Below are 20,675 nucleotides of genomic sequence, written 5' to 3'. Positions count from 1 at the left end.
CCATGCTTGCGCATGGAAGCGAACAACCCTTCGCACTCCGCAGGCACAATTTCGAGTCTTCGACGAATGCATGTTTTGGGGCTGCGGGAGGAAACGCACGCGAACTCCACACAGGCGGGGCCGGGATTTGAACCCTGTGAGGCGAATGTGCTAACCGGTCGAGCGCCGTGCCCCGTGCGACTCGTCAGTGCAAAATCTTCAGTTCGATTGAGACCCAACTCGGGTTTTGCCCGTCTGTCTACTTGTCAGTGATCCATGTAACAAAATCTCTCCAACGACTTGTCGTTCGTTAGCCTTGAGCTTCTCTGTTTGGGATATAATTCTGTATGTTCCAGATCTGACCGGTGCAGCGCTGCACGATGAGCTGGTAGTAGCTGTCTTGACCCTGGGCGATCTCCAGACACCGCTTCGTCTCCCGGTTCTGAATGGACGTCCCCTGGAGGTGGTCAGCGGTTTTAGTTTTTGCTCCAAACTGGTAGATTCTCCCTATCCACTCCTATCCTATTTCCGCCGCCACTCACCTGCTTAAAGTCCCACAACATGTGGAACTTCTTCTGCTCGGCCAACTTGCACTCGTAGAGCGCCGGGTATACGCCGCTGCCGGGATCCACCAGGCAGCGGTTGCTGTTGTACGTGTGGGACTTGATGCCGCCCACGTAAAGCTGCCCGTTGGTGCGGTAGTAGCAGCGCTGTGGCGAGACAAGTTAGCATGCAAGTAAGGTTTGTTTTCCACTGCTGCCTGACATTCCTCCACACTCGCTGGACAACTTTGCTATATTGGGCAAAACTGCACGCCAAAGTGAGGACAAGGAGCTTAAACTGGAGAGCAGCGATGTCGAATAAATGCTCAAACGGCTTCCCGTAGCGGGTGGGCTCGTACCTGAGGGTCAAAGTGGTGGCACGAGTAGAGGATGGGCGTGCTGCCCGGAACCGGACCCTGGTCGATGCATAGATCTGGCTTCAGCTGGTTTATCAACTGCGGAGAGGAGCAGAGCGCACAACGAAAGTTCCTGCCTTGTGCGACGTCCTGATTGGTTTGAGCGCAGCATTCAATACCATCTCACATACACCCCTTCGTTGGTTTTGGCGCACTTTATTCATCTTAAATCTTTCAAATGGGATCCCTCGGATGTTCATCAGGGCTCCATCCTCGGACCTCTTCTATTGGCAATATTCTTTTCCACTGCTTCGTGGAAGAAACCCAGCTCTACATTTCTGTTCAACCAAATTCAACACTTCTCGTATCTATAAGAAATTCAATTCTGGTTCACTTCCAATTTCTTCAAACTCAATTGCAACCAAACTGAAGTCCTTCTCATCGGAACCAAAATGGACCCTATCTTAAACTCTCAATATTGACAATTCCCCAGTCTCACCTTCCCTCCGGGTTGTCATCCTCAATTTCACTCTCACATGAATCAAATTGCCTCGTCATCACACTTTCACGCCCACATTCACATTCAGCTCTTCTTGTCTACAGCCTCGTCCTTTCCCGTATCGCCTACTCTCTTCTTTTTGGTTTCCCTCCAAAATCACTCCATAAACTCGAAGTGGTTCAAAACTCTTTCGCCCATAGACGACTAAAACCGCCGCCCCAGCCCCAGCCCCATCTTAGAGCAACTCCATTGGCACCCACTGGCCTTCAGGATTCAATTCAATATTCTTGGATGTGTTGTACGTGTTAAAACACACTAATCATTTGTCAGAGTCGCTTTCGCACTAAAGCAAAACCACAAAAAAAATACATTTAGGACATACAGGAGACAAATGTACAAATTGTGCGATAAAGCAATAATACCGATCAAAATGAATTATACAAATGATTCCGAGAGTAATAATGGCACAATATGTGCGTGCAAAGTATCACAATAGTGACACTTATTTTTTTATCTGATTACACGTCAAGATCTGAAACACCTGAGCGCAACGAAAAGGAATGTTGATTTGTATCGTCTTTCCGGGTAGTTTTCCACTAAACCTAAATAAAAACTCCTTTGCAGTTGAACCGGTCCCAAACTGCATTCTCCACAGTAGCGGTTGAGCAACGAAAGATCTTTTGGAGTTGACTATTGAGTCCAATTCAGTTGATTGATGTCATTGAAATGTTTTCAGCACAGCGCAGCGGCCCCTTAGCACCACCGACCGATTTCACACGAAGACATGTTACGACGGCCCGCCGTAGTAACAAATACGTTTCGACTAGTCGACAATACGTTACGGCGTTCAACGTCGATACAGAATAGACTGGTCGACAAATTGGTTCAACCCCTACTCCGCAAGTGACCGTGAACCGCGATTGTTTGTGCTCACCGCTCCGTAGGCGACCAGGTCTATGAGAGGGTCCAGCATGGGGTAAACGTTATCCAGGTACCACTCGAGCCGCTCCCTCAGCGCCTTCCGTTCGGACACGTCGCCGATGTCCTCGCTGTGATTCTGAGTCGGAGAGACGCACAAAATGCCCAGCGTGCGAGCTTTTATTGGACAAAACCAGCACATTGTGCCAAGGTTTCCAAAGGCGTGGATATTTTTGGGTACATTTCCAGAACGTTTCTGGTCAATTTCTGTGGGAAGTTAATAAAGGTGCAGTATGTAACTTCTAAGGCTGGAATTCTACATTACAACAACAGAGGAGTTGCTCGGATGTGACGTAGGCTACGCCTCGGCCACCGTGCGGTTCGACAGCGTTCGTTTCTTTTGTTTGGAAGAACAGCCGGTAGGGCAATTGTGGTTAATACTCTATGATTGCTGCGCTTTGTGCAAGCATCGTCCGGTGCTGAACTTCATGTATTTTACGTCAGGCACCTAGCTGCGCAGCTAAGGGGTCCTTGGCAAAATGTGCGGAGTTCGTTCGTGGCGTTTATTGTTTTGAGATCAAAACCGAGTCATAACGTAATGAAATAGAACGTAAAGAATTGAACTGTTTGGGCATCATTATTTCATGCTGCAGTCCAATTCATTGTGCTGCTCCTTCTGGTGAGCCCTTGCCCTAATACAGTCATGCAGACGAAAGGAAGTATTTCCTCTACTACTGGAAGTGAGTCTGTAAGATGCTGCACTATATTAGTGAAGATTATTTCTTTGTTGCTGAATCAGTCAGGTCCACTTTTTGTTTTTGTTTACACTTGCAGGTATTGTGGCTTTAGCGGCACAAATAAACGGCGGTTCATGCCCTGAATTTTGAAGCGTAATGATGCGACGGTTTACCTTTTATCGATGTCTACTATTCACTGAACAGTAAGCAACGTTTGTAACATTTGATTAATAAACTGTTAACACTGAACGGGAGAAACGGATGTCATTTTTGGAGGCAGTGATGCAAAATTGGCTGAAATTAGTTGGAAAAAACAGACAACTTAAGGGGAAAAAAAAGAAAAAGAAAAAGAATGAAACTGTGTGTAGTTTGTGTCCATGTTGCGTATCCGCCGCTTCTAAAACCGCAACCATTGATGCGAGCCGTTAGCATGTCAACGCGCCGCGTTTTGCATTGTTGATTAGCATTAAGCTAAGTGGACTTTTGGAAGGCAAAAGCGGCGCGCTTGTTCTAAATACACAAGCTGTAATCGTCTTTGTTTTGGGTTCGGCGAGACAAGTCAAAAAGTTGAACGGAGCCGCTTTTTGGGCGAGTTGTCCAATGTTTGGCGAACTGCAGCGCCACCGTACGACGCCGATCGATTGCAGCGCAAAGGGTAAAACGTCGGCCGGCCGGCCGACCTGCAGGGGGAGGTTCCAGGCGATGTTGACGTTGTGCTTGTACTCGTCCATCCACACCTCGGCCACGCGCAGCGCGTTCCGTCTCATGGTGACGCTGAGGTCGGGCAGGTAGGGCTTCCTGGCCCGCTCGATGTGGGCGATCTTGGAGCAGGGGATGACCTCCACGCTGCCGCCGCACAGCCACGCCTGCGGGTTCAAACACGGCGCCGAGCACACGTTCCGTCTTTGTCGGGCACTTTCCGAGTCTTACCCGGATGCCGAGCTCCACGTTCTCGCCGCCGTAGATCTTCATCCCCGCGTCCAGGCTGCCGATCTCGCCGAAGAACTTGCGATCCGCCACCAAAATCCCCATAATGGACGGGCTCCTTTTGCGAGCGACAAAATGAAAACGCCGCAAGACGAACTCCATTGACAATACAGATCTCTTTTACAAGCGTGTTTGAAAATGTACGCATAATTGTTTCCATATCTGTGAAGCTAAGAGAACCGTCGCGCGAGCGGGCGTCAAACATGCGACTCACTTGGCAGGCAGCGACTCGTCCTTGAGCCGGTACCACTCGGGCCTGAAGGACTCGTACATGCACCACAGCGCCCAGTCGAAGGCGTCGGCCGCCGGTCCGTAGCGGGTCACCGTCAAGTCGTCGTAATTGACCCGATCGAAGACGGGCGTCAGGATGATCGTGCGGTCCTCCTTGAGGCGAGCCAGCAGCGGCTCCGCCCTGAGCAAAGGCGTTCGAACCAAAAGCACAATATGGCAGCTTGCTGACACGGTGGACATTTTGGGGGGGGGGGTTAGCCTTTAGTGAGCACCCCACCCTCTCAGTAAGCTGTGCATACGTTTTGCAGAAATATTTGGGTTTATTATATTTCGCTATGTCACGCTTGACGACGTCCCAAAACAAAGTTTGGTCTCAATATTGATTCAGCCTCCGTTGAAGAAAGCCAAAGTGACCGTCTGTATGTTACGTCTCCAAACGGCCGTGGTGCGCACGCCGGAAGGAGCGGCAGAATAGCCGTGGAATTGAAGCAAAAACGGTTTCTTTCTTTCGATTCTATTTCATTGCGTCAGAATGACGACAACTTAACGGAGTGCCGAAGAGCACCTTAACCTTTGCCACCACCGACCATTGTACGTGGACTTCGATGTGGGCGTCCAGGATGGCCACCGCGTCGCCGGTGGCCATCTTCCATCCGGACAGCCTGGCCCGGGTGAGGCCCAGCCGCTCGCGGTGGACGACCCGCTTGAGCAGGCCCGGACGCTCCTCGTGGATGACGGCGATGTAGTCGTCCAGCTTCTCCTTCAGGTCGTCTGCGGGCGCACGCGCGAGGTGAACAATTATTTGCCAGGCAAATAGTCGCTAGGTTTCCATTTCGACGACACGACCCCGCTAAAGAACGATAAAGCGGCAAAGTGACTTGGGCTTTTCTCTGCATGACGTGCGCTCACTCGCGCCCTACGACGAGGCGCTCTAATGCGCAAAGAGAGAGAGAGAGGAGCTTTGGAAGAAAATGTCGGGACGGCTCTCTTCGAGTCGCCGCGTACCGTTTGCGCTGTGGTCGTCCACCAGTATGATCTCTCTTAGCAGAGCGGCGGGGGTCTTGTCCACGATGCTGCGGACCGCCCGCTTGATGATGGACAGAGCTTCGTCCAGGTAGATCAGCACCACGCTCAGGCTCGGGAGATCGGCGGGGTACTTTTTCCCCACGCATCTTTGGAGAAGAAAGGGCAAGAAAAAGGCGTCACGGCACGGTCGAAGCGCTCGCCCGCCCGTTGCGTTCGCGTCACCGGGCTACCTGGCGTGCCGCGTGTCGGGGATCTCCCTGTTGAGCGGCAGCCTGTCGCTGAGGAAGGCGTTGTAGCCGTACTTGGCGAACAAGCCCTCGGCCTCCTTCTGCTCGTCCTCGCTCAGCCCCTCGCCCCACTTCTTGAAGAGGGCCGAGTTGGGGAACACCTTCCTCACCGCCGGCTCATCCTCGGCTTTCACCCGCACCGCCGCCGCCGGCTTCGGCTGCAGCTTGTCTACCGCGTCGACTGGAAAACGTTGGAGAATTGATTCCAGATCCTTGATCTTGATCTTGATCTTCAGCTCGAGGTCCATGTACCGTGACGCTCGTTGCCCTCAATAGTAAGACGCTTCAGCGCGCCGCACGGATCGAATTTTAGATTGCAGATTTCTCGCGGGATTTGGCAGTCAGGTCATTTTCCCCACATACTCGCGTAGCTGTAAACACGAGCCAGGTTGAAAGAGGCTTTCAACCGAAAACAAAACATGAAACAAACTTAAGTCTGCTCAAAGCCAAGTCAGCAAAAAGGCAGAACAGAAAGTGACAGCCGAGTGACGGAGAAGGTTTCAATGGCGGCGGCGGCGCCGCAATACACTCGGACCGCGGAAAGTCAACCGCGATTATGGGATGACTGCGTAGCTGCACTTCAGATAAATACACAATCCGAACATTTGACAGTTAATCCAAAAACATTTGTATTGGTTCAGCTCAACCATGAGCCGTCCTTTTTTTGATCATATCATGCGCTATATTTTGCTGTGTTTGGCGCGACCCTGTGACCTATCCTCAGGCACCTGGAAAACAAAGATTCCAAAAATAAAGCCTTTCTAATTCATTAGAGAATATAAAATTGTGCTGGAAGACTCGTTTCAGTAAACTTTTAATTCTAGGGAATATGTTTTGGATTTCAAGACATTTTATATACAATAAATATTTTCTTAATTTGGTTAATTAGATACAATCAATTGGTTAACGAACTTCATGAGCTCTATAAATAAAGTCAGCAATAAATATCTTTTTAATTTAAGGGGGAAAAAGGACTTGATGCATGCAACAAACATTTCATATATTTTTTTTATTAAATGGTTTCTATTTCATTTACAATAGGAAGAATGAAATGAATATATTTTAATTAACCTATTTTAGGGGGGGGGGTGGCTAAATGAATGCAAATAAACTATATGTTTAAATGTCAAATGAAATGTAAAAATTTTATTATTTTTATTGAATTCACAATAACTCAACTAATGATTTAATGTGATAGATGAATAATAACCCCCCCCCCCCAAAAAAAAAAGCTAAATGAATGCAACAAATAATGCAGGCAGGACTGACGATCATTTCCTTGCTCGTTTGGCCTGATTAAAGAATGGCGTGGGCTGCACTTTGCCCACTCTTGCACAAGGTGCTACAGGTGGGTATCATGTTGGACGCGGCACATGCGTGTCTTCATTGAGATGAAAGACCAGATTTCTAAATTTAAAAAAAAAAGGACTCACGTAGCCTCTCAATGTTGGCCTCCATGTTTTCCATCCTCTTAAAGATCCCCCAGCCCTGGACAGACTCCGAGGGGCTTTGCGAGTTCCCCCGCGTGGAGGCCAGGTACAGCAGGATCGAGGCCACCATGGCGGCCAGCAGGACGACTCTGAGCCGGCCGGCGGGCCTCATGTCCACGGCGTCTGAAGGAGCGACAGAAGGGAGGAGGGAGTGATCTTTGGCTTTTAATCCAGGCTCATCTTTGCCCTCCTCCTGCGGGGAGAATGTTCTGAGCATGCTCACTACTATCTTCCACAGTCCAAAGGTCAATCTCATTTTATTCATGCTCATGTTCTGATTTTGGACTCTTAGCTACAGAAAGAAGACGCAGCTTCAGGTCATTTTCTTGGCCATTATATTTTGTCCTGATCTTGGAACTGATCAAATTGTATGTATAAATATATATATATATATATATATTAACCCTCTATAATGTTGAACAGTTTATTTATCGTCATTCAATGCTGCAATTCACTTCATTGTGCTGCTGCCTTTGTTGTGCCCACCTTGGCCACTGGGAGGCAGTATAAAGGTCAGGCAGACACAAAGGAAGAAGAATAGGACTTCTACTGCTGTAGCGACTGAATGATTCTGTGACATTGGTCATTTTTCAGAGCAGATGAAGAATAGATGCCTGTGAGTATTGTCTTGTACCAGCTCCGTGGTAAGGAACTACGTTGAAGTGAGTTGAGTAGTTTCCTTTAGCCAAAAGATTGATCTTTGCCACCATCGTGTGGCGCCGTGCTGTCAAGGAACCATATTGAAGTGAGTTGAGGGGTTTCATTTAGTCAAATATCTTGCTTTGTTGCCATCTTGTGGTGTTTCAGTGTAAAAGAACAATGGCAAAGTGGGTTTGAGGAGTTTCATTTCATTTCTCTGTCACGGCAGGTTCCTTAAAACCACAAAATCGCCCCAAGGTGCGGACGTGAACGCTTGTTTGTTTTGATGCGCCTTGCAATTGGCTGAGCACCGGTTTGCCCAAAAGTACTTCTGAAGAAAAAGTGCTCGGCGCGTCCCGAATTGTGAACAATGACTGACATTTGTCGATGGGAAGACTCTGATCATGTTCATGATTTAACAAGATATGAAACAGGTGAACATCAATCAACATGCAAATATTTGTATTTCTTCACGTATACAAATTCCAATAGTAATTGCTTGATCTGGTGAAAAACCGGAAAGGAAAGTAGGCCTACATTAGATTGATAATGTAACATGAATTACATTTTGGTAGGAACTTAGCACAACATTACTGATCATGTGACCATCGACGGCTTACGTTAGGAACGTTTTTCACTTTTTTAAGGATTTTAAAGCACAATTCTTCTGTAGGAAGATCATTTTCAATTCAACAAATTACATATAAACATTGAAAATGGAAATGTGTTCGTTTTTATAATCAATGGATTTACAATTCTAAATAAAGGTGTACACATACAAATCTTAAATGAAAAATAATTATATAACTAGAAAAAATTGAAAATATTTGTTTTCTTTATTTGTAAAAGAAATTAATTGAATATAAAATGTATTAAAAGATACTTTTTTCATTCTAAATAAAATGTCAAAAATTGTAAAGAAAGAGGTGCATTATATATTTTTTTTTACTTAAAATAAAAACATATATATCCATGTTAAATGTATTATAAAGTTGTTGAATTATTTTAAAATATGACAAAAAATACAAATTAGAAAAAAAAATACTTGGTAGTTTTTCTTTAGTTTTAAAATTTGTATTTAAAAAGTTTCAAAAAATAATGAAAATAATGGCGACACGGTGTACGACTGTTTAGAGCGTCCGCCTCACAGTTCTGAGGACCGGGGTTCAACCCCCGGCCCCGCCTGTGTAGAGTTTGCATGTTCTCCCATTGCCTGGGTGGCTTTCCTCCGGGCACTCCGCTTTCCTCCCACATCCCAAAAACAGGCGTGCTAGGTTCATTGAAGACTCTAAATTGCCCGTAGGTGTGAATGGTTGTTTGTTTGTATGTGCCCTGCGATTGGCTAGCGGCCAGTTCAGGGTGTACGCCGCCTCCTGCCCGAAGATAGCTGGGCGGCTCAGAAAATTTCTATTTTAGACAAAGCTATGTCCTTCGTAAAGAACAAGCTCCTCCCCACAGTTGAAATGTAGGTGCGTAGGAGCAAGATGCCACCAGATGGCACTAAAGCTTTTTTTTTTTTTTTTTTTTTTTTTAATTAGATGGCCTAAAATGAAAACAACAAAAAGGGGATTTCTCAACGCCTAAAGGGATTTTCACACAGTACTCGGTCTTACCCGTAGTTGGAAGTGGCTGGCGAGTTGCAGTTGGCGCAAGCTTCAGGAGGAAGACGAGCAACTTGAGGCAGCCCAATTCTCCAACCGAACGCCCGGCCATTTGTTTCAGGTGGGCGACGGTGAAGAAAAGCTCATTTCACTCTGTCACTTGCAAAGTTCCATTTACCGTACGAGTCCACCGAAAGGATTTGCCGTTAGCGCTCTGAAGTCGCTCCGCCAATCCCTCTCCTATTGGATTCGCTGTCACTCAATTCGCCGCGCCGCATACACGATGAATGAGATCGTCGGTGCCGGTGTAAACCTTGATATCGGCTACGTTGAAAGTTGAACACAATTGTAAGCGGTTAAAACAGCTTTAATGGCCATAGAAGGTGAGGTACAAAACAAACCGAGAGAGAGACACGGAATGGGCGGACCTTGTCCAGGACTGAGAGGGTGATTTGTTCTTTCCAACGTGGATTAAAATAATCCCATTGCTAATTTGTCTGAAATGTGTCAATTGTATGTACTTCAGAAAAAATGAAAACATAAAAAGTCCTAAAAAATATATTTACAAAAGCTGGGGAAAAATACAGATAAATGACAAAAATTAAGAATAAATCCCCCCAGTTGAAAACACAAAAGCTAAATTCTCTCTCTAAGCCACCAACAAGCGATGTGTACGATCCTTTCTTCTTCTGCAACTTCTACAGGGGGACTGCGACGTCACCGTGGTGGTCTTCACGTCCTGCCGCACACAAACAACAAATGGGCCCCACGAGTCCACGTCCGGGATAGCTCAGGGCTTCCAGAGCTTCAGGAGGCCGTCCTCAGCGTAGGTGGCGATGAGGTTCTGGTGGGGGTGGTGGGCGATGCCGATCACGTCCTTCTCGTGGACCTGCGTAAACGTCGACAATGAGCGCTTTCTTTGCCCCCGATAAAATGCCGCCCGCCCGCCCGCACGCACGTGCCCCGTACCGTCAACGTTCTCTCCAGCTTGCCCGTGACGGTGCTGAAGCAGTAGAGCACAAAGTCTTCGCCCACGCAGTAGATCCACTCGCCGCGCGGCGACAGCGTGCAGCACACGAAGTCGCCTCCTTCCCTCTTACCCGAACTGAAGCTCCTCACGATCTGGAAAGAGCCCACAGTTGCGGCATTTTAACGATGAATTCATGATCAAACTAAAATCAGAGTACTTTCAAGAGGTCTAGGAACATGGGGCTGAACAGGAAGCATTCATTTCCAGGTCAGTCAAACACAACAGTGACATCTAGCGGATTCTTTCAGCACCACACGTGACTGATTTGTACCTGTCCCTGCATGTTCATGATGACCACGGTGTTGGAGCGGTTGCACACCACAAAGTGTTCTGGGTTCTTGGGCAGCAGGTGGACGTTGTTGACGGTGATGTCGGTGCCGGCCGACGAGCCCAGCGGCTTGAAAGTGCTGCTGCACTCGGTGGTCTTCACGTTCCAAACCTGAGAGGTACGCAAAGAGTCGCGCTAAAAAAGAAAACATGTTTTCCTTTAAGAAAGACGCGCGCGTCGGGCGCACACCTTGACGGTGCCATCGGAGGAAGCGCTGACGATGTGGTGGCCGTCGGGGGTGAACGTGGCCTCGTTGACAAACGACGCATGGCCGCGGAACTCCTTGAGGGACTTGCCTGACTTCAGCCCGTGGATCCTGACGCATTTAAAAAAAAAATAGATCAAGAGGACGAGGAAGCTTGTTAAGAAGTGAAGGCAGCGTGCATTCCAGCTCTTCTCAGAATCAAGTGTGTCGTGTTACTCTTTGATTCAACTGAGAAAACGCTCATTCAGGATTCAGATTTGCAAGCAGACTCACGAGTCATTCCGAATCGCAGCGGATTCGTTCGTAGCGATTCAAATTCCAGCATCACACAGCTTTAGTGTGTTAAATAAATGGAATCTTTCTGCATGTGGCCCTCGGAAGAAAAAGTGTGGAGTCAGCTGGTTGAAATCGAGGCGCTAACCAGTTATTGGAAAAGGAAATCGTTGAACTTCTCCATGAATTTGAATTCCATCAACTTCTCCCCTTTTTTCTACTTGACTCTAAATTTCTCACAGAGCTACTATTTTTCCTCAGTACTAATGTCAAACCTCTGCACCTCAATTGAAACGTTCTGAAATTCATTTCACACGGGCAAGGCTCCACTTTGACTCATCAAGGAAAACAACAACTTGGCAACCCAGGCCAGATACCTGCGTACTCAAAACACGGAACCTTTCGTTGAGGAAAATGATCTCATCGGACTCTTCAAGCAGTGTGCTTGAGTGTTCCGGGCACAGTCAAAGCATATGCCAACGTTAGCTGGTTATTTGGGTCTCCCTTGAGCGATTTAACTGTCGCAATGTTGGCACAAGAAGGATTTGATTGTTTTACTCGACTGATTCTTAAGTGCGGTTGACGCTTTGACAGACAGCATGAAGGATTTTAACCGTGTCGGTTAGTCGTGCGGAGACGCGCGCACACTCTTCTCCTTTGTTGGCGCAGGCGTTGAAAGTGCAGTCGCACTTCTGTGTCAAATTCAATTTTCTTTGTTTTACGCACACTAAATATCATCCAAACAATATTTCCATGAGTTTCCCCAAAACCCGATAGAATGTTTTTTTCTCTTTCCGAAAGCTTCCCAATGACCTGGAAAATGCATTTTCAATCAGCCTAACTTTTCCATGTTTTCCAGGACTGTGCCAACCCCGCAGTCACACCTACGAGAATGTTTTCAGAACGTGGCAGGAAACCGAAGCAGCCCGACCGGAGCCGCCGCGTGTGTGTACAACCTCGAATATGATATTTAGCGTGCACTTGAGGCTTCAGCCTGGCCGCTTTCTCGTCACCTGATGGTCTGGTCAAAGGAGGCGCTGAGGATCTGGCCGCTGTCTTTGCAAAAACTGAGGCAGGTGACTCCCTTGCTGTGCGCGCGCTCAAACCTCCTCAAACACTGACCGCTCTGGATCTTCCACACCTGCCGACACATCGCGACGCACGCCGAACGTCAGCTTTCGTGCTGCACACGCATGGCAACGAAACAAAGAAAGAACCAAACCCACCTTAATCTTTCCATCTTGGGCGCCAGTGGCCAACATCTCGGTGTCTCGACTGAAGCTCATGCAGAGCACGGCGTCGTCCATCATCATCATGTTATCCTGAGCCTGATACTTGAGATCCTTAAGACACAGAATTGACGCACGAGGCGAGATTGATTCTAAAATGTTTTTCAACTCAAATACACTCCGTGATCTTCAACAACAAAATTCCATCCAAAATGTTGACGGATGATAGGAACTTGATTTTAAGATGCGGTTCGAGCTGGCAATAATCCCAAGACTCTAAACTCAAACATACAAGTGGACAACATCGAAACTTTTTTAAAGGACTTCTTGGAAATTCAAAGTGCTGGAAAACCTTCAAATAGTTAAGCTGAAAGTTATATTTCTACTGTTTGAAATGTTTGCGTCACGGGACAAATCATTGTAAACAACAACAGGTGGTTTGGATAGAGAGGGTGGTGTTCTTTGAATGGGTCGAATGGCCTCCTCCTCTCCCTTTCACGTCACGTCACTCACCAGGCCAGGCCCGCCTTTTAAAGGCGGGTACACGTTGATCGTCACACAAAAAACCGACGCGTAGAACGCTAGGATGGCGAACCCAAGTGGACAAAAATGATACACCTTCACCTTTTTTGTGGGACCGCTTTGCGAACGAGGTGTTGCATCTCCAGGGGTTTGTCCCATGTAAATGAAACCCTTTCAAGCAACCTCACATGCTTATATTGTACGATGGTTGCTCAGTGTAAGCATGAAGCTTCCAAATATATACAAATATAAACAAAGAATTCATGCATTTGCATGCACGCCATTTCAAAGCCGCTTTTTTTAATAATAGGTCCCCTTTAAATCCCTCAACCGGCGGTTTCAAAAAATGTACCTTTCTGATTTTGCCTGTGGTGAAGTTCCACACCTCGATGAAGCCGTCCACAGAGCCAGTCACCAAGTACTGGCCGTCAGGGGAGAACCTGGAACATTCCACGTGGGATTTTTGGCCAAACTATAAACGGACAGAGACATTTTTGAGACATTTCAGCCTTGTCTGGAAATAAACTGAGCAGACTCTGGCAGGCACAGCAGAAGTCACCTTGATGTGTCTGCTGAGCTGCGTGGGGAAACGCTCCTCCTCGACATCTTTGACGGCCGCTTTGCCCCTGAACAAGTCGATGGTCATCCCGGGGGGGAGGAGACCCTGATGCTGCTGCCACTTGAGCGACTGGCCGCAAAAACAAACCGTCAAAACTAGAACAAAGTCCAATGAAATCCCACTCAAGTGGTACAAATCAAGTGCTCAAGTCAGCGAGGCTCAAGCGCTTAACTGTACTCGTATCTTTCAAAACTCCATATGAATGTTTAAAACAAAAAAACAAAAAAACCTTGAAATGGCTCACCTGGCCCAGCAGAGCCATCAGACGGGACGGCGGCACCACGCTGACCTCTCCCGCCAAGGCATGAGCGATGGCCGCCCGACGCTTCTCCTTGCTGCTGCCGTCCGGGTACGCCTGAAAATTAACTCGTTAGAATCGCGCCTAATAATCCTCGAGGACGACGACGACGCATCATCCTCACCTCGCGGGGATCGAAGTAGGAGCGGGCCAGCAGATTCTCCAGGTGGATGTACCTCTCCGGCTGCGTCTGCTTCAACATGATCATCGGGTCCGTTTGCCTGAGGAGGGAACGCGCCGCGCCCAACTCTCTCAGCTCGATGAGCTCCAGCACAACCTGAACACAACACGGCGCACATGCAGACGCAACGACGAAAGGGAAGACGTTTTTGCGGAGCCGCTCATTATGAACATGCTGACCATGCTTCATATTGCTAAGGGAAACTGCATAGGAGATATTCCTTTTTGAAGGAGGCCCTGGAAACAGCCAAAATGAGCGTACAATGGCCGATTTGAAACAAAATGGCAGACTGAGAAATTCTTCTCATTCTTGAACATTGATTTGGGGTTTCAAGTCAAATAAAAGTGTTCTACGTCAAAGTTTTGCAACCGCGTAGGTGTACCTAATATTGGGGGCCGGTGAACGCGAAGAAACAAAGTGAGCCGACCTGCTCGTAAAGGTCCACGAGGGTCTTGTCGGGCAGCTTGAGGGACTGGATGGCCTGGAGGACAGTGTCCCAGTGGCCGCTGTTGATGTCGGCCACGAAGCTCTCGATGCTGTCCACCGTGTTCAGCGACACGGTGGTCTCGTCCTGGAGGATGGCCAGCGACCTGTGCAGGTTGTTCTCCTTCAGGTACTGCATGATGAGTCGGATCACGCTGGGAGCGACAAGTCAAGTTGGGGGGCGGTCAACACATCATAAGCTCAGGGGGCCTTTTAGATTTGGACAGATCATTTGAGCTCAACCCAAACTTACAAACTAGGGCTCATTTTATTCGTGTTTCAACTTTCTACCTAATGATATCTTCTCGTTTGATATTCATGTGGTTTGAAGTCTTTAGTAACAATCCTAAACAAAGCGGATTTCTTTCTGCATTGTACAACCCCAATTCCAATGACGTTGGGACTTTGTGTTAAACAAATCAAAACAGAATACAATGATTTGCAAATCATGCTCAACCTATATTTAATTGAATACACTACAGAGACAAGATATTTCATGTTCCGACAGATAAACTTGATTGTTTTTAGCAAATAATCATGAACTTAGAATTGGATGGCTGCAGCACGTTCCCAAAAAGCTGGGACGGGGTCATGTTTACCACCGTGTAATCGCTTGGATGGCAGCGTATGTTTCTCCAAACCCTGTATGTACCTTTCAGCATTAATGGTGCCTTCACAGATGTGTAAGTTACCCATGTCATTGGCACTAACACAGCCCCATACCATCACAGATGCTGGCTTTTGAACTTTGCGTCCACAACAGTCCGGAGGGTTCTTTTCCTCTTTGGTCCGGAGGACACGACATCCACAATTTCCCCCAAATTTTTTGAAATGTGGACTCGTCGGACCACAGAACACTTTTCATCAGTCCTTCTTAGATGAGCTCGGGCCCAGAGAAGATGGCGGCGTTGTTGATGAATGGCTTTTGCCTTGCATAGTAGTTTCAAGTTGCACTTCCGGATGTAGCGCCAAACTGTATTTACTGACATTGGTTTTCTGAAGTGTTCCTGAGCCCATGCGGTGATATCCTTTACACATCGATGTCGGTTTTTGATGCAATGCCGCCCGAGGGATCGAAGGTCACGGGCATTCAATGTTGGTTTTCGGCCTTGCCGCTTACATGCGGTGATTTCTCCAGATTCTCTGAACCTTTTGATGACATGATGGACCGGGGATGATGAAATCCCTCAATTCCTTGCGATTGTACGTTGAGGAACATTGTCCTTAAACTATTCCACTATTTTCTCAAGCACTTGTTCACAAAGAGGTGAACCTCGCCCCATCTTTGCTTGTGAACGACTGAGCAATTCAGGGAAGCTCCTTTTCTAGCCAATCGGTGGCCCCCACCTGTTCCCAATGAGCCTGTTCACCTGTGGGATGTTCCAAACACGTGTTTGATGAGCATTCCTCAACTTTCTCACTCTTTTTTGCCACCTGTCCCAGCTTTTTGCAGCCATCAAATTCTAAGTTCATGATTATTTGCTAAAAACAATCAACTTTATCCGTTTTAACATTACATATCTAGTCTTTGTAGTGTATTCAATTAAATACAGGTCGAGAATGATTTGCAAATCGTTGTATTCTGTTTTTATTTATAGTTAACACAACGTCCCAACTTCATTGGAATTGGGGTTGTAGTTTGGCGTATTTCTACCCACCCAGCGTGTGCTTTCACGGTTGCAGTTATAACGACAACGTGTCCCGCAATGAATCAAATTTGAGAACCTCTGCCCTGAATATTCCGGTACGCGTAGTAATCGAAAACAACTCGCTTGACGGCAGTCGGAGCTGGTCTAGCTTAGCCCAGGACCGCTAACGTTAGCGACGCATGCGAGGACGCTTGAGTACGAGGGAACGCGACCAATTAAAAACAAAAAAAAGGCAGTTTGGTCTTTCATGCACTTCAAGTGCCACATATCAAAAGTTTTAGTTTTTTTTTACTCACTCTGCCGATTCAATCTCCAGAGACATGGCTAATTTTGTGAGGAGGGCAGAAAAATGAAACAAGGCAGCTAGCAGAAGCTACACAGGCTAACCCGGAAGTGGATCGAAGACTTCTTTTTGTCTTCCTCTCTAGGTCTGGCAAATAGCGTAGAGGCTCTTTAGCGCCATCTATTGGTGGTTTGTGCTTCTAAATGAGCCACGTCAAATAAGACAAGGTATTATTATTATAGAATCAGCTGCATTTTTGTCGTGTTCATTGTATTCTTCAGATAATATACCTTTAGTGGTACCAGGCATTAATATGAACAAGAAATTGAAGAAACAAGGGTGGTCTAAAAAAAAAAAAAATCCATGACTATTGAGGAGTTGGCAGACATTTTGTTCTAGTTTAAGAAACGATTCAGGTGGTCAGACAATACCACTGTCCTCTTTTTTGAGAGAAGTTCATTGTTGTGTCAGGTACATGTGCTAATATTAAAGCCAATGCGTGACTGCTTCCTAACTGGAAGCCCATCAACATAATCACCCCTTTAATGACAGAGAGAGGAGTTCAATTTGGCTCATTAGCAGTCAAAGTATTCCCAAAACTCAATTTCCATTCAAGTGTTTTACATGTTGTGCATTGCATTTAAAAAAAAAAAAAAAAAAAAAAAAAAGAACGAATGAAAATGTCCCAGGTTCATTTTTAGTACTCACTATAGAGGGGCTGGTTTACTCCAGAAAAAAAGTAAAATAAAAAATGCGTACTGTTAGTATGTATGTAGAGGTGGTGCTGTATCAATCCAGTTGTGGACCCCCGGAAATGAAGCTTACAACATGTTTAATTGATGATTCCAATACATTCCTCTTTTGCTGTGGCTCAGCACATTGAATTCCCCTTTATCAGATTTAGGCACAGACTTTCCCCCCCTAAAGAGTGTTTCGCTTTTCTCTCTGAAATGTGAGAATGAAAATTGCGTTAAAAACAAAAACAGTGAAATGGATCAAGACTCGCCCCTGGTTCACTGGATTCGTGTACTTCCATTTTCCATGCAATATGACACCTTTCATTTGCATATCATGATCATAGACTATACCAACAATCTATGTAGATATTCAGTCCAAAAAACATGGTCACGTGTCGCGCACAGAGCCGTCCTTCCGCAGTTTTGGAGTGCAGCCAGCAGGGGGCGTTGCACAACACACGTGCTCCCTCTGCTCTCTGAAGGTCATTCAAGGTCAACATGTTTTGAAGCTCACAGATGGGGAGTCGGGACCATGTCATGACGTAAAGACTTGTTGCCCTGTTTGTATTGTCTAAATTGTTAAAAATAAAATGTTTTAAAAAAAAAAAATTCAAAAAAGGTAGTCAGGACCATAGAAGAAGAAGGAGGAGGAGAGGTGGGCAAACCTTTAAGCTCAAGGGGCACATTAGCGTTGTAAAACGGACAGAAGTCATTTGCAGATGATGAAATTCCAAATTGGTTGGCATACGTGAAGAAACACAGGCTCCGGGTTTTGATTTTGGCTCCGGGTCATTACGGCCATTTCCAGGGGTCCTTCAGAGACCAATTTGTGCCAGCCAGTTTCACTTAGCGACATGAAATATAATAACAGCGCCGAACGTGACTCAACCCACACGCACACAAACAACTCACGCGAACACATGCTGTAAAACGCACAGGAAGTTGAGCTTGTATGTTGGTAGGCCTGTCAATCATGATTAGACGCACACACAAAAAAAAGTCTCAAAAGACACAGGACGTCTGCCGATTTGGTTTGAAGCGGCCATTTTAGGGCGATTTCGGTCATTTCCGGTTGTCTTTCAAAGGCAGACTCGTCCTAGACGTTTTGTCCGATTGCTACCAAATTTGAACCCGGTACACGAGACAGATGGCTGACGTGCAATAGTAAACAGCCATCAGGACGCTGTTGCGCAGCCACTGCTTGATGCGGGATCACGGCAAAAAAAAAAAAAGATTTTCCCGTTTAGAGACGTACACACGCACGCACTCACACAGACACACACACATGCCCTTTTCAAGCACTCCAGTGCGCAGCTAAATAATTGATTGAGTGCTTTTTCCTGCGGGAGGCGAACTAGGCCAACATGTCTGCCGGTGCGTTCAAAGACCTCCTCCTCCTTTCTGTCTGCCGGCACGTTAGGAATGTTGCTTCTTTTCATCCATCCAACTATCCATTTTCTACCGCTTATCCGAGGTCGGGTCGCGGGGGCAGTCGCTTTAGCAGGGACGCACAGACTTCCCTCTCCCCAGCCACTTCATCCAGCTCTTCCGGGGGGATCCCGAGACGTTCCCGGGCCGGCCGAAGGACGTAGCCTCTCCGGCGTGTCCTGGGTCGTCCCCGGGGTCTCCTCTCGGTGGGACGTGCCCGGAACACCTCACCGGGGAGGCGTCCGGGAGGCATCCGAATCAGATGCCCCAGCCACCTCATCTGGCTTCTCTCGATGCGGAGAAGCAGCGGCTCTACTCTGAGATCCTCCCGGATGACCGAGCTTCTCACCCTCTCTCTAAGGGAGAGCCCGGACACCCTGCGGAGGAAACTCATTTCGGCCGCTTGTATCCGGGATCTCGTTCTTTCGGTCGCGACCCAGAGCTCCTGACCATAGGTGAGGGTAGGAACGTAGATCGACCGGTACATCGAGAGCTCCTTCTTCACCACAACGGACCGATACAAAGTCCGCATCACTGCAGACGCGGCGCCGATCCGCCTGTCGATCTCCCGTTCCGTTCTTCCCTCACTCGTGAACAAGACCCCGAGATACTTGAACTCCTCCACTTGGGGCAGGATCTCATCCCCGACCCGGAGAGGGCACGCCGCCGTTTTCCGACTGAGGACCACGGTCTTACTGCGGGATATCCAGACCAAACTCTGACTCCGATCTTACAGGGACCAAACAGCCCGTATCAGAGTGTTCGTTACCCCATACTCCCGAAGCACCCCTCACAGGACTCCCCGAAGGACACGGTCGAACGCCTTCTGCAAGTCCACAAAACACATGTAGACTGGTTGGGCGAACTCCCACGCACCCTCGAGGACCCTGCCGAGGGTGTAGAGCTGGTCCACTCTTCCACGGCCAGGACGAAAACCACACTGCTCCTCCTGAATCTGAGATTCAACTTCCCCTCTCCAGCACCCCTGAATGGATCTTACCAGGGAGGCTGAGGAGTGTGATCCCCCTGTAGTTGGAACACACCCTCCGGTCCCTCTTCTTACAAAGGGGGACCACCACCCCAGTCTGCCAATCCAGAGGCACTGTCCTCGATGTCCACGCGATGTTGCAGAGGCGTGTCAACCAGGACAGCCCCACAGCATCCAGAGCCTATAGGAACTCCGGGTGAATCGCATCCACCCCCGGGGTCTTGCCACCGAGGAGCTTTTTAACCACCTCGGTGGCCTCAACCCCAGAGATAGCAGAGCCCACCTCAGAGACCCCAGACTCTGCTTCCTCATGGGAAGACGTGTCGGTGGAATTGAGGAGGTCTTCGAAGTATTCTCCCCACCGACCCACAACGCCCCATACCCACTATACACAGTGTGGATGGTGCACTGCTTCCCCCTCCTGAGACGCCGGATGGTGGACCAGAATTTCCTCAAAGCCGCCCGGAAGTCTTTCTCCATGGCCTCACCAAACTCCTCCCATGCCCGAGTTTTTGCTTCAGCGACCACCAAAGCTGCATTCCGCTTGGCCAGCCGGTACCCGTCAGTTCATGTGAGCATTGAAGTCCCTCAGCAGAACAATGGAGTCCCCAGCGGGAGCGCTCTCCAGCACCCCCTCCAAGGACTCTAAAAAGGGTGGGTACTCTGAACTGCTGTTTGGCGCATAGGCACGAACAACAGTCGGGACCTGTCCCCCCCACTCGAAGGCGGAGGCAGGCTACCCTCTCGTCCACCGGGGTGAACCCCAATGTACAGGCGGCGAGCCGAGGGGCAATACGTATACCCACACCTGCTCGGCGCCTCTCTCCGTGGGCAACTTCAGAGTGGAAGAGAGTCCAACCCCTCTTGAGAGGACTGGTACCTGAGCCCAAGCTGTGTGTGGAGGCGAGTCCGACTATATCTCGTCGGAACTTCTCGACCTCACACACCAGCTCGGGCTCCTTCCCTGCCAGCATTCCACGTCCCGAGAGCCAGCTTCTGTAGCCGGGGATCGGATCGCCAAGGTCCCTGGCTTCGGCCACCGCCCAGCTCCCACTGCACCCGAACCCTATGGCCCCTCCCACAGGCGGTGAGCCCATGGGAAGGGGGACCCACGTTACCCTTTCGGGCTG

General features: G+C 48.1%; 2 protein-coding genes and 1 long non-coding RNA gene across 7 annotated transcripts; 1 reads left to right on the top strand and 2 right to left on the bottom strand.

The window, feature by feature from the left end:
* Positions 1–201: 201 nt before the first annotated feature.
* LOC133484942 (probable polypeptide N-acetylgalactosaminyltransferase 8) lies at positions 202–7,284 on the bottom strand. Of its 2 annotated transcripts, XM_061788182.1 has the most exons (11): positions 6,996–7,284; positions 5,506–5,743; positions 5,255–5,421; positions 4,837–5,020; positions 4,233–4,430; positions 3,962–4,076; positions 3,712–3,897; positions 2,311–2,433; positions 881–976; positions 522–689; positions 202–436 (listed from the first exon to the last, which is right to left on the bottom strand). In XM_061788182.1, the coding sequence occupies exons 1-11, from the start codon at positions 7,267–7,269 to the stop codon at positions 290–292; spliced, it is 1,896 nt and encodes a 631-aa protein (XP_061644166.1). In that variant the 5' UTR covers positions 7,270–7,284; the 3' UTR covers positions 202–289. The 2 variants fall into 2 exon arrangements, with proteins under 2 accessions (XP_061644166.1, XP_061644167.1); XM_061788183.1 differs by lacking the exon at positions 2,311–2,433.
* Positions 7,285–7,326: 42 nt separating this feature from the next.
* Positions 7,327–9,417, top strand: LOC133484944 (uncharacterized). 4 transcript variants are annotated; one of them, XR_009790551.1, is made up of 4 exons: positions 7,327–7,420; positions 7,554–7,668; positions 7,921–8,125; positions 9,311–9,417. It is a non-coding gene; the product is annotated as an uncharacterized LOC133484944 (long non-coding RNA). The 4 variants fall into 4 exon arrangements; XR_009790549.1 differs by having other exon boundaries at positions 7,554–7,797; XR_009790550.1 differs by having other exon boundaries at positions 7,558–8,125.
* Positions 9,418–9,638: 221 nt separating this feature from the next.
* Positions 9,639–16,566, bottom strand: smu1a (SMU1 DNA replication regulator and spliceosomal factor a). Its single transcript, XM_061788184.1, has 12 exons — positions 16,406–16,566; positions 14,405–14,615; positions 13,921–14,073; positions 13,743–13,853; positions 13,439–13,567; positions 13,232–13,351; positions 12,355–12,471; positions 12,142–12,269; positions 10,840–10,966; positions 10,594–10,761; positions 10,262–10,414; positions 9,639–10,181 (listed from the first exon to the last, which is right to left on the bottom strand). Exons 1-12 carry the CDS (start codon positions 16,429–16,431, stop codon positions 10,083–10,085), a joined length of 1,542 nt encoding a protein of 513 aa, XP_061644168.1. The 5' UTR covers positions 16,432–16,566; the 3' UTR covers positions 9,639–10,082.
* Positions 16,567–20,675: the final 4,109 nt, after the last annotated feature.

Source organism: Phyllopteryx taeniolatus, chromosome 10 (assembly GCF_024500385.1).
Source record: "Phyllopteryx taeniolatus isolate TA_2022b chromosome 10, UOR_Ptae_1.2, whole genome shotgun sequence".
Classification (NCBI taxonomy): Eukaryota; Metazoa; Chordata; class Actinopteri; order Syngnathiformes; family Syngnathidae; genus Phyllopteryx; species Phyllopteryx taeniolatus.
The sequence above is the reverse complement of the archived record's forward strand: the minus strand, read 5'-3'. Positions and strand labels throughout refer to the sequence as shown.

What these genes read in the sequence shown, in the direction of transcription:
- smu1a (XM_061788184.1), bottom strand. Translation starts at nt 16,431, where the DNA reads ATGTCTCTGGAGATTGAATCGGCAGA. An exon ending in CCACAGGCAAAATCAGAAAG is followed by an intron (nt 12,472 to 13,231) that starts GTACATTTTTTG and finishes CTGTGTCTTAAG; the next exon opens with GATCTCAAGTATCAGGCTCA. An exon ending in AGCTGGAGAGAACGTTGACG is followed by an intron (nt 10,182 to 10,261) that starts GTACGGGGCACG and finishes ACGTTTACGCAG; the next exon opens with GTCCACGAGAAGGACGTGAT.
- LOC133484942 (XM_061788182.1), bottom strand. Translation starts at nt 7,269, where the DNA reads ATGCTCAGAACATTCTCCCCGCAGGAGGAGGGCAAAGATGAGCCTGGA. An exon ending in CCCGACACGCGGCACGCCAG is followed by an intron (nt 5,422 to 5,505) that starts GTAGCCCGGTGA and finishes TCTTCTCCAAAG; the next exon opens with ATGCGTGGGGAAAAAGTACC. An exon ending in GGACGACCACAGCGCAAACG is followed by an intron (nt 5,021 to 5,254) that starts GTACGCGGCGAC and finishes GTGCGCCCGCAG; the next exon opens with ACGACCTGAAGGAGAAGCTG.